General features: G+C 39.9%; 1 protein-coding gene across 1 annotated transcript; it reads right to left on the bottom strand.

Moving 5' to 3' along the window:
* Positions 1–3085: 3085 nt before the first annotated feature.
* Positions 3086–4012, bottom strand: LOC122026752 (glyceraldehyde-3-phosphate dehydrogenase 2, cytosolic-like). Its single transcript, XM_042585476.1, has 4 exons — positions 4009–4012; positions 3880–3903; positions 3682–3782; positions 3086–3298 (listed from the first exon to the last, which is right to left on the bottom strand). Exons 1-4 carry the CDS (start codon positions 4010–4012, stop codon positions 3086–3088), a joined length of 342 nt encoding a protein of 113 aa, XP_042441410.1.
* Between the last annotated feature and the right edge of the window lie 8905 nt (positions 4013–12917).

The raw sequence follows: 12917 nt of genomic DNA, 5'->3' as shown, positions 1-12917 counted from the left end.
ACCACACTCAGAGCATTTGATGTGGTCCTTTGTGATCTACTTTGTAGTTGAGGTGGAGGGTTGAGCTTCCAACACTACCAGAAAAACCCTCATTGACATCGGTTTTCCACTGCTGTCTATTACAAAATCGACCGATGTCTATGAAGGTGATGTAAAAGGTCTGTCATTTTAGACATCGGGTTATAACCGGTGTAGTATCACTTAACGACATCGATTTTCAAATCGGTTATAAACCGGTGTAGTATCACTTAACGATGTCGTTTCAGCAACGGTGTAAAACCGATGTAATATATGTTAATAACACCAGTTTTAGTAACGGTTTACGACCGATGTAATATTAACAACACCAATTCCATTAACGATGTAAAACTGATGTAATATCAGTTAATATCCATGTAATCAACACATAAATATTATTCTTACAACATAAAAAGATAATAGATATTGTACAAATCAAGTCCGTATCCACAAATTACACAAATATTCTTCTTACAACATCAAAAGGTAATAGATATTGTACACATCAAGTCAGTATCCATAAAATACACATAATATTCTTTTTACAACATCAAGGTAGTATCCGCAATTTACATTCCATATAAATGCATGCATCATCCAAAGTTTTCAAAAATCAAATACCTTTCCTACTCAAATGTAATCTAGCATGCATTCAGCCCACTCGAACCGCACTTCATCAATTTCAACTCTGGAGTACTTGAGATTTGTAAACTATAAAAACAAATAAATAATATATTAATAAACCAAGACCAAAAATCATAGTTGAAAAAGCAGTAAGAGCATCAGGTAACAAGATGACTAATTGGAATGCTTAAAAAGAGAAATGTTCATCAATTATCTCAACCACATCATATAGTGATAGATCTATCATTCCTGGGAACTTAATATAATCCAAATCAGAAATTATTACAACGAAGTTTTCTCATAGTTTCAATTTATTTAATCAGTACTTATCTACGATTTATAGTATGTACAAGCAGAAAGATACAAACAAAAAAAAAAATTCACCGAGTCTGAATATCTAAAACACTATAAAAAAAGGTTATTTGTTGAAATATATGAAATTTATAACCTTAGCATTAAACACCAGTTCTTCACAAGTTGAATGTTGAACTGTAAGCCTTTTTTCACTAGAATTATTGCTGATATGGATATTCTTTCAAGATTTATAGTTTTGGTCATCAGCTAGAGGGGCTATATGTATTTTGTTCGAGTATAAACTTAGTTGTATTCCAAGATAATTAACTATGATGCCTAAATCACATTGGCTGATGACAAATCACCGACAGGGGCTAAATCACCTTGATTAAAAATTTAAAAGAATCCAACTACATAAACAGTAATTTTAATCTTTCAAATTCAATTCATTAGTAGTTGACCCAAATGATATAACTGTTTATCACTAAGAGTACATGGAAAGTAAATAAATTCACTTTTATCACTAAGAGTACATGGAAAGTAAATAAATTCCTCAGCAGCAATAAAGATGAGTAACATCAATTCATTTATATGATTTCCAATGATGCAATAACATCAAAACAAGTTTTTATTTCAAGGGGAAAATAGCTAAAATGCAAACTAGTCAACATGAATTTCAAACTTTATCCTCTTCGAGCTAGGCTTATGAAATCATTTCTAAGAACAAACTCGATAAATTCAAGGATGTTCTTTCAACCAGACAGAAACTTTGTAGAACTAGAGGAAATCAAATGAAAGATCAGATCATAAACCCCAAGCGCAACAACTAGAGCAACGAATATCTAAAAAGGATCTATCTACTTGTTCATCTCACATAAGAGAAGTTTAAAGACTACATAGAAACACATCAAGCATCAGGGGAAAAGTATAACAGCAGCAAGATCTGATATAATGAGGGAAAAGCTAAGAGAAGTTCATAATCAATCAAATCAAATATGAGTTTGTTTTATATCAAATCAATTATGATACTGAAGCAGTGTTGGAAAATGCAACAAATTTTCTTTAGGGCTTATATGCAAAATGGAAGATATTGTATTATTACCATTGCTGGAAGTGAATCCTTGTGGTCAACTCTAAAATTTTCAATTATATCTTTCATATATCGCATGATATAAAAACCACATTACTCCGCATCCGGTTGTTGAAGAGCCTATGTTAGAAAAGAAATATTAGAATAACTCCTTCGAGGATAGTGAAACAGTTGCTAATCAAAAGGACATACCTTGACAACTACCCATGTTGGTTGTTTTTTCCCTTTCCTTCCCGCCTCCGCATTATACATTTTCAAGGCCCTTCATGCATATAACCCATGGGAATTATATTGCCACATCAAAATACATCCATGTTTCAACAAAGGTAAGAATAGAAGCCAAAAAACGTAAATGTTGACAACATATTTCCAATCTTAATCACGAATATGGTGACCAAGAGGATCCAACAAAAAATTAATCTCCTTCTCAATATTGATGATAGTCAAAATCCAATAAAAACTACACAAAGAAATATCAAAATCATCCCGCCGTCTTAAAAAAATAAAGAGACATTGAACAAGATTATTACTATGGACAACAACATGCAGAATATCATTACAGGCAAAAAAAAAAAAAAAAAAAAATCTATGCAAGCTAACAAATATGAAGTCAATATTTAGATTTGTCACCTTTGAAAAGACAAAATCAACACCACCTTCATATGCTAGCACCAACATATGAACTTGTGCTTCAAACTGCTTCACAAAATCAGATTTATCAACACGTACCTTCATATGTCATAAATTTTTTGAGTCAATGCAATTCATATATTTTCATTCACAGTTTTAAGGAACTTCGAGGCCAGTGAATCCACATGTAATGGTCAACAGATTTGGGTCTCTAATCCGACCATGACTCAAGAATCAATAGGAACAAAAAAATGTGAAATGGTGGGAAGTAAAAAAATCTAGAATGAAGTTCCTAAAATTGAATGTATATTAGTTGCACGAAGTATGTATTTTTGTAACTAAAGTGACCAACTTGATCACTAATTACATTAAATCCACGTGCACAAGCATCATACACAAACAACATAAAACTAGTCCGTAACATTAATCTCATTCCTTGATTTGCAAAACTAGATTCCTCTTCATCAATGCAAGAAGATCTCGTGGAGAAATGCAACCTGCGATGCAGTAATTCTCACCTGCCTTTAAGTGAGCAGCAGCCTTGTCCTTGTCCATGAAGACACCAGTCGACTCCACAACTAACTCAGCTCCAGTCTCGACCCAAGGAATCTCCTCAGGGTTTCTAAACACAAACCACAATATCTGTAAACAACTTTCACCAAAATTGAAACATGGAAAGCAGCTTCTTCTATCAGTATGACACAGATAAGATGAGTTTAAAGACCTGATGCCAAAGATAGTAACTTCTTTCTCTCCAAAAAGAAGGGTCTTGGAATCCTTCACTTTTATCTCATGATGCTTCCATTGTCCATGCATGGATATTTAAACATGTATGTCTACAATTCATTAGCCACGGTATAGTGTCAGATTCAAGATTCAAGGAAAAACTAATCATATAGTTAATCATAGAGTAGCAACAATAGGGCGCAAACCCACTCTGCACGGATGCTTAAAAAAATATCAAATCAAGCCACTAAAATCGAAACCAAAGAACTAAACTAATACGCACACTACAAGCAGAGTACCATGTAGTCAGTTGTGATGAACGGATCATTGACGGCGACGAGCTCCACATCATCGCTCTGAAGCGCGACTCTAGCGACCAACCTCCCAATTCTTCCGAAACCTAAAAAGTGGTACCAAAACAAAAGTAAAGCCCTGTGGAATCGTGATCGAGGTCTTGACTCACAGGAAATCATACAGAAACTAAGGAGGAGGCCTACCGTTAATGCCGATCTTGATCTTAACTGCAACAAAAACCACCAAACGAAAACAAAAGAGGAAACCAGGAGTCAAAATCGAGATCACGGAAACATAAAAGAGATGAAGAGCAAAGGGGATCGAAGGCGTACCCATGGCAGTGAAATGAAAAGGGCTTGTGAAAGGGCACGAGATGGCAGCGTCAGCGAGGGAGCGGAATGTGAAGAGCGGTGGCAGTGAATGTTGGACCGGAGATGGTTAAAGGAAAAACTACCTGAATACGAAGAAGGGCTCCTCTTCTCACCCAAAGGGAGGAGTTGGAGGAGATGCGGTGTGGTTGGACAGAGAAACAAGGGCGTTATGTGTTGATCCTAATCTGGAGAGGAAGGCGTGTCAATCTAGGAAGGGGAAGAGGGAGATGAGGCTGAGAGAGATGGTCGGACAGCCAGCAGCGAGGAGGAAAGTGGTGGTGGCGTCACGACGGTATACGGTGGACGGCACGATATATGTTTAGGTTTGGTGGGAAGAGTGAAGTGTTGCAAATTTTGGCTAAGTATGTTGGGACCGAAAAGTAGCTAGAGGGGGGGTGAATAGCTCGTCGCGTGCTCGTGGTCGGCGTTGCTTGTTTCTTCATAGATGTGCAGCGGAAATACAAAGAAACAAACGCATACAACGCTAACAAATGGATTTTACTTGGTATCCACCTCACAAGAGGTGACTAGTCCAAGGATCCACGCACACACACACACCTCCACTAATAAACACTCCTTTTCGATAACTACCGAAGGCGGAGAAGCCTTACAAGACTCTCAATACAAGAAGAAAGAAAAGGGGTGTAAAGAACAAGCAAAAGCTTACAATTTGTGCAGTAAAAGTCTTAACCCTAACTTCTCTTCTTCGCCTCTTGACTTGGACAAAACTTCCAAGAATCTTCAAGATCTGGCGTGGAGAGCTCTGTGGAGAAGATGTGGAGTCGCCTGAGATGAATCGTATGAGTTCTGGAAGATCTCTTACGAAGGAATCGAACGCCTGTAGCTAAATACGACGCCAACGGTCGGATCCCGATCGATTGGATTGCTCCCAATCGATCAGGGAGGATTTGGATCGATCAACTGATCGATCCAGAGCGCCTCTGTGCTCTGGGAATTTTCCTGGATCGATCACCCGATCGATCCAGGGCTTATCGCGACAAATCGCAGCTTCCCAATCGATCCACTGATCGATTGGGACCTCTGGATCGATCAGCCGATCGATCCAGTAGGCTTCTGTGCGCTCGCGACTGCCTCCCAATCGATCCACTAATCGATTGGGATGAAGGCTTCTCGCGGAGACTCCCCAATCGATCGACCGATCAATTGGGCTCCAGCCAATCGATCAGCTGATCGATCCAGCTGCTGGTTTTTGCCCAAAACCAAGTCCCAAGCCCCCCAAACCAACATCCGGTCAACCTTGACATGTTGGTACATAAAACCTAGCATCCGGTCACCCTTGACCAGCTAGGACTCTCTCACCAAGTGTCCGGTCAATCCCTTTGACCCACTTGGACTTTTCTCCTCGTGCTAAGTATCCGGTCAATCCCTTTGACCTACTTGGACTTTCCTTCTCGTGCCAAGTATCCGGTCAATCCCTTTGACCTACTTGGACTTTCACCAGATGTCTGGTCAACCTTGACCCATCTAGATTTCCCCGTGTCTGGCTTCACTCACCAGGACTTCCCTTCTGCCTAGCTTCACTCACTAGGACTTCTCTTCTGCCTGACTTCACTCACCAGGTCTTTCACCTAGCTTCACTCACTAGGTCTTTCACTTGGCTTCACTCACCAGGATTTCCTTCTGCCTAGCTTCACTCACTAGGTCTTTCAATCTGCCTGGCTTCACTCACCAGGACTTCTCTTCTGCCTGGCTTCACTCACCAGGTCTTTCACCTAGCTTCACTCACTAGGATTTCTCTTCTGCCTAGCTTTACTCACTAGGTCTTTCAATCTGCCTGACTTCACTCACCAGGACTTCCCTTTCTGCCTCGCTTCACTCACTAGGTCTTTCCATCTGCCTGGCTTCACTCACCAGAACTTTCCAGTCTGCCTAACCTCCAAGCTAGGTCTTTCACCTAGCTTCACTCACCAGGATTTCCTAGTCAAGTATCCGGTCAACCTTGACCTACTTGACTCTCCATCAAAATCTCCACACATGAACAATTGCACCTGCAATCTCCATGTATCGTCAACATGTATTGTCAACATGTATTGTCAAACCATCAAAACATAAACACTAAAACTCGAGCTTGACCCAATTCAAGCTCAGTCAAACTAGGTCAACCTTGACCTGGGGAATATTGCACCAACAATCTCCCCCTTTTTGATGTTTGACAATACCTTCTTTAAGTTTGGCTAATCTCATAGCCTCAACTTTCTTCATGCCACTAGGTAATGAAGACGTAAGTTAAACCCTACATTCTCCCCCTAAGAGGGCAAACTCCCTCTTAGATAATGAAGGCCTAACTTAAACCCTTCATTCTCCCCCTATTGGCACACATCACAAACTTACCCCATCTTTGGGCACACATCAACAAGAAACTCTCCCCCTGAAGAGTTGCTCATCGTTGTTCACAACTTCACTCATTGTGATCAATACGATAATGAAGGTCCCATACCCTTCATTATCCTTAACCCTACATTCTCCACCAATGTAGACAAATGTCCACCCTTGAGCATTTACAATTTAAACAATGAAGATATCCACTCTCCATTGTAATCCAATGCTCAACCTTGAGCATACACAACTTGAATAAACCAAATGAAGGGCCCATACCCTTCATTTGTATCGAATGCTCATCCATGAGCAAACATAACTTAAACAATGAGGATATCCACTCCTCATTAATTTTAAATGCTCAACCTTGAGCATTTTCTCGAAAGAAGGTTAACCACCTTCCAAGGTTTATGAAAAATAGTTTTCATGTCTTTAAAGAGTACCTCCCCCTAAAGATATGGTGGTAACTTCTATCATTACACCAACAATGATTTGGAATCCCTAAATCTTTAGGAAACCCAAATTTAGAAGTTTTGAGGTTCAAATATTCAAAATTTGAAACAAACCTCAATCTAAACTTCAATTTAGTCTCTCTTAACCAATCCATCCTTGTTTTCAACCTGAAAACACCATTTTCATGTATACAAATGTATTTTGAGGGGTAAGGAATGGTTTCCTGGACTAAACAAGGGTAAAACCACAGAAAATCACTTTCCCAGCTGAAATCAAGTTCCCCGATCGATTGGAGTTGGATCTCAATCGATTACACTGCCTTGAATCGATCCACTAATCGATTCAGCCAGTCTGGATCGATCGACTGATCGATCCAGTGAGCTTCTGCTCGCGAGAATGGCCTTCTCAATCGATCGCCCGATCGATTGAGGCACTTCAATCGTGATCGATTGGAGTTCTGATAGTTGCTGAATTTTCATTTCAGTCAACTTCAGAAACCCCTAGAAAATTCTACAAAAATCCAAAAATCGTGAAAATTTGTGTAGGCATTATTTAGGGCATATATTATCATGGAAAAATAGATTTCTAAGAAAATACATCATATTTTCAAAGATTGATACAAACTTGAAAACTTGTAAAAACTTTAGTGTTTTCTTCAAGTTTGTGCTCAACTATTCAATGGTGATTACTATCAAAAGATAGCCTTCACCAAGGTTTTCCAAAAGCATTTTAAAAACATTTTTAAAACCAATATCCCACCATATTCCTTGGGCTTAATGCACATGACTTGTACATTAGCTTTCCCAATGATGGGAAAACACATAACTATATGTTTTGATGAACTTAAAACTCAAAATAATGCATTAAATCAACATCTTGAGTTTTGTTCATCATCCTAACATCTCACTTGTTTCTAATGTGTACGAAAACACATACAAGTCACCTTATAGGTCTTTGTGAGATGTAGATTTTGATTTTACCCTAATCTAGGGATCATGCATATCTATCTAGGCATTTTTGAATTATAGACATCCACCAAGGACGTCACTTGTAACTTAATGCCATTGTCCTTAATTTTAAGGAAATAAACATAATGCATGATATGTTATGGTATACATCAAAAAGAAATAATTTTCAAAAGGAAATTTTCTATAACTATATGATGTATGTATGACATAACATGGTATTTTTGTATTTTTCATAATAGGTCATGAATGAAAAATACAAAACTAAATATGATGTCATGGCATATAGTGAGCAAACAAAGCATGGAAAATTAGCATAAATAAAATACCTAGATTACCTATCTAAGTGTCCTTAAACCTTAGCTAATCTTAGAGTTTAAACTCTAGATTGCCCACTATTTCCCAAGAAAATGTCAAAAACCAAATTTGACATTTCTTTTGCTTTTCCTAATTTGTGCCAATTTAAATTAAGCATATTCTTCAAATTTTGGCACAATTTACTCTTTTAGAGAGTAATCAATTGAGTTAAGGCTTAACTTTGCACTTAACTTCCTAAGAATATACCAAAATCCCAACTTGGTAGTTCTTATGATTTTTCCAATTTGTGTCACTTAGAAATTTCATCCAATTTCTCAAAATATGACACATTTTACTCTTTCCAAGAGTAAATGATAAATCGATTTTATTTTCAAAAGTTAATAATAACCTTGAAAATGCTCTTAGAGTGACAATTTCTTCAAAGTTGGGTTAACTACCCTTCTTCTTAGAGTTGACACTCTCTAACCCATCTATGGGGTAGAGAAAATGCTCCTAGGAACCCAAAACCTATTGGTGCTCCTTGGATGCTCTAGGTATTCACTAGGGATAACTTCCCTAAATACCTTCCTAATGACCTTGTTTGGCTTCTTAGAAGCCTTGGTCACTTTTTCTAGGTCAATTTTAGGGATTTCTTCCCTTGTGACCTTCTTAATGACTTTCTTAGACTTCTTAGAAGTCTTAGTCACATTTGTTGTAAAAATACTCTTAGAGATGACTTCCCTTGTATTTTTGACTTGACCACTAGACCTAGGGTTTGTTCCATAACTATATGGAACTCTATGGTAAGTAGGTACATCCTTTTTTATTTTAGGTTTGTATCCCAAACCTTTATGGCCCTTGGATGACCCTTGTTGTCCTAAACCTAGGTTTTGCTCATTTTGCCCTTTAAGGACATTTTCCATCCTTTTTAGGGTCTTTTCTAGTTTGTCAAGTCTTGACCTCAAGACTTGATTTTACATCACTAAGTCCTTAGTTTTTGATTTTCCATTAAGTCCATGAGCATTTTTGTTTCTAGGCTTGTAGTTATTGACCTTAGTGTTCTTGCCTAGATTTTTATCTACATTCCTAGCCCTAGGTGTAGTGGTTTTAGCATGAAAAGCTACATGATTTTCCTTTACTTTATCATGCCTCCTATTTTCATGGTAAATAGCATTGAAATGATATAAATTGGAATTAGCATGCTTTTTACCATAATTTAAAGGGGTAGGCTCAATAAAAGTTACCTTCCTTTTTACCTTGGAGGCTCCCCCTTGAATTGAGCTTCCTCCTTGAGCCTTGACCACCTTCTTCCCCTTAGGGCATTGACTTCGGTAATGCCCTTTTTGTTGGCACAAGAAGCACACAATGTGCTCCTTGCTCCTTTTTGTTGTGGGGATGGTCTCCTTGGGCTTCCCCTTGTCCTTGGGTGTCACTTGGCCCTTCTTCTTGGTCAATTTGGGACACTTGCTCTTGTAGTGCCCATTCTCCCTACACTCAAAACATACAATATGATTTTTATTATTAATTGAGATATTTTTACCTTCACATGTAGGGATGGCACTTGGTCCTCCATGTGATGTGGATGTAGAGGCTTCCTCTTGATCCGAAATTGATTTGCCTCCTATTGATTTGTCTCGACTTGTGGAGGTGGAAGCTTCTTCATCCTCTTTTTCTTTTGACCCGGATGTGGAGGCTTCTTCTTGTTCCGGGGTCAATGATCTACACTCCCCCTCAATCCTAGAGGTGGAGGCTTCATCATCTTGTACATGGAACAAGGAGTATGCTCCCTCCTTGGCCCCTTCATTGCATTCCCTCGAAGATGAAGCTTCTTCTTGGACTTCTTCTTCAGAAGTTGAGCATCTCTCAACTTCGGAGTCCTCCTCTTGGTCTTGCTCCAATGAGTCACCCTCTTTGGATTTTTCTTGATCTTGTACAGTGGAGGGGATCTCATGAATCTTGGCCAATTTGCTCCATAGCTCTTTGGCATCTTTGAATTCTCCAATTTGAGCCAAAATATTGCTTGGCAATAAGTTGACCAAAAACTTGGTCACTTTCTCATTTGCCTTGCTCCTTTGTAGTTACTCTTGACTCCATTTGCTTTTCTTGAGAAGCTTGCCCTTGGAGTTTGTTGGAGCTTCAAACCCTTCCATTAGAGCAAACCATTGCTCTATCTCCATCATCAAGAAGTTTTCGATTCTTGATCTCCAAGAATCGAAGCTTGTCATTGTGAATGGTGGAGGAACCCTTGTATCAAATCCAAGTCCGTCTTGGAATTGCATCTTGAAGTTTAGCTTCTTGAATTCTTTGACTTTGATGAATTTGCTCCAACTTCTTCACCCTCTAACTCTTCTTGTTTTGTTTGCCCCTTCCGGCGATGATTCCGGTGAAGAGCGACCTCGCTCTGATACCAATTGTTGGGACCGAAATGTAGCTAGAGGGGGGTGAATAGCTCATCACTTGCTCGTGGTCGGCGTTGCTTGTTTCTTCAGAGATGTGCAGCGGAAATACAAAGAAACAAACGCATACAACACTAACAAATAGATTTTACTTGGTATCCACCTCACAAGAGGTGACTAGTCCAAGGATCCACGCACACACACACACCTCCACTAATAAACACTCCTTTTCGGTAACTACCGAAGGCGGAGAAGCCTTACAAGACTCTCAATACAAGAAGAAAGAAAAGGGGTGTAAAGAACAAGCAAAAGCTTACAATTTGTGCAGTAAAAGCCCTAACCCTAACTTCTCTTCTTCGCCTCTTGACTTGGACAAAACTTCCAAGAATCTTCAAGATCTGGCGTGGAGAGCTCTGTGGAGAAGATGTGGAGTCGCCTGAGATGAATCGTATGAGTTCTGGAAGATCTCTTACGAAGAAATCAAACGCCTGCAGCTAAATACGACGCCAACGGTCGGATCCCGATCGATTGGATTACTTCCAATTGATCGGGGAGGCTTTGGATCGATCAACTGATCAATCCAGAGCGCCTCTGTGCTCTGGGAATTTGCTTGGATCGATCACCCGATCGATCCAGGGCTTATCGCGACAAATCGCAGCTTCACAATCGATCCACTAATTGATTGGGACCTCTGGATCGATCAGCCGATCGATCCAGCAGGCTTCTGTGCGCTCGCGACTGCCTCCCAATCGATCCACTAATCGATTGGGATGAAGGCTTCTCGCGGAGACTCCCCAATCGATCAGCCGATCGATTGGGCTCCAGTCAATCGATCGGCTGATCGATCCAACTGCTGGTTTTTGCCCAAAACCAAGTCCCAAGCCCCCCAAACCAACATCCGATCAACCTTGACCTGTTGGTACATAAAACCTAGCATCCGGTCACCCTTGACCAGCTAGGACTCTCTCACCAAGTGTCCGGTCAATCCCTTTGACCCACTTGGACTTTTCTCCTCGTGCCAAGTATCCGGTCAATCCCTTTGACCTACTTGGACTTTCCTTCTCGTGCCAAGTATCCGGTCAATCCCTTTGACCTACTTGGACTTTCACCAGATGTCTGGTCAACCTTGACCCATCTAGATTTCCCCGTGCCTGGCTTCACTCACCAGGACTTTCCTTCTGCCTAGCTTCACTCACTAGGACTTCTCTTCTGCCTGACTTCACTCACCAGATCTTTCACCTAGCTTCACTCACTAGGTCTTTCACTTAGCTTCACTCACCAAGATTTCCTTCTGCCTAGCTTCACTCACTAGGTCTTTCAATCTGCCTGGCTTCACTCACCAGGACTTCTCTTCTGCCTGGCTTCACTCACCAGGTCTTTCACCTAGCTTCACTCACTAGGATTTCTCTTCTGCCTAGCTTCACTCACTAGGTCTTTCAATCTGTCTGGCTTCACTCACCAGGACTTTCCTTTCTGCCTAGTTTCACTCACTAGGTCCTTCCATCTGCCTGGCTTCACTCATCAGGACTTTCCAGTTTGCCTTACCTCCAAGCTAGGTCTTTCACCTGGCTTCACTCACCAAGATTTCCTAGTCAAGTATCCGGTCAACCTTGACCTACTTGACTCTCCATCAAAATCTCCACACATAAACAATTGCACCTGCAATCTCCATGTATTGTCTACATGTATCGTCAACATGTATTGTCAACATGTATTGCCAAACCATCAAAACATAAACACTAAGACTCGAGCTTGACCCAATTCAAGCTCAGTCAAGCTAGGTCAACCTTGACTTGGGGAATATTGCACCAACAATCTCCCAACAAAGTATTGGTAGGAAAATTAAATTATTTTATTTTGGTTCATTAACACCACTTTTAGCAACGGTTTTTTACTATCCGATTTCGTAAATACAACAAGGAAGCTATCATAGACACCGGGTTTTAAAAACCGCTGTTAAAATCGGTGTCTATTAACGAAAAAAGGCGCTCATAGACATCGACTAAAAAAACCGATGTCTATGAGTGAAAATCTGCGCTCATAGACATCAGTTTTGGAAAAACCCAGTGTAAAATACTCAAAGACATCAAAATTTACTTAAAACCGCTGTTGTTCCACCGATGTCTACGAGGGTTTTTCTTGTAGTGCAAGATCTCCTCTTCCTTGGATTGCTCTTCTTCCTCTTCACTTGAAGATGTGGACGGTTTCACTTTTTCCCCCTTGAAGATGTGGATGATATCTCCTCATCTTCCTTCTCTTTCTCAGATGTTGAGCATGTGTCAACATTTGATTGGTCTTTCCCTTGGACCAATAAACCCTTCTCCTTAGGCTCCTCCACTCCTTGGAGTTGTGTAGTATCTTCATGGAGCACAATCACCTTGCTTCAAAGCTCATGCACACTCTTGTACTCACCTACATTCAA

Source organism: Zingiber officinale, chromosome 10A, assembly GCF_018446385.1.
Source record: "Zingiber officinale cultivar Zhangliang chromosome 10A, Zo_v1.1, whole genome shotgun sequence".
Classification (NCBI taxonomy): Eukaryota; Viridiplantae; Streptophyta; class Magnoliopsida; order Zingiberales; family Zingiberaceae; genus Zingiber; species Zingiber officinale.
Note: the sequence above shows the minus strand (reverse complement) of the source record. Positions and strands in the feature narration are given on the sequence as shown.

What these genes read in the sequence shown, in the direction of transcription:
- LOC122026752 (XM_042585476.1), bottom strand. An exon ending in GATCAAGATCGGCATTAACG is followed by an intron (nt 3,783 to 3,879) that starts GTAGGCCTCCTC and finishes ACCACTTTTTAG; the next exon opens with GTTTCGGAAGAATTGGGAGG. An exon ending in TCATCACAACTGACTACATG is followed by an intron (nt 3,299 to 3,681) that starts GTACTCTGCTTG and finishes AGTTGTTTACAG; the next exon opens with ATATTGTGGTTTGTGTTTAG.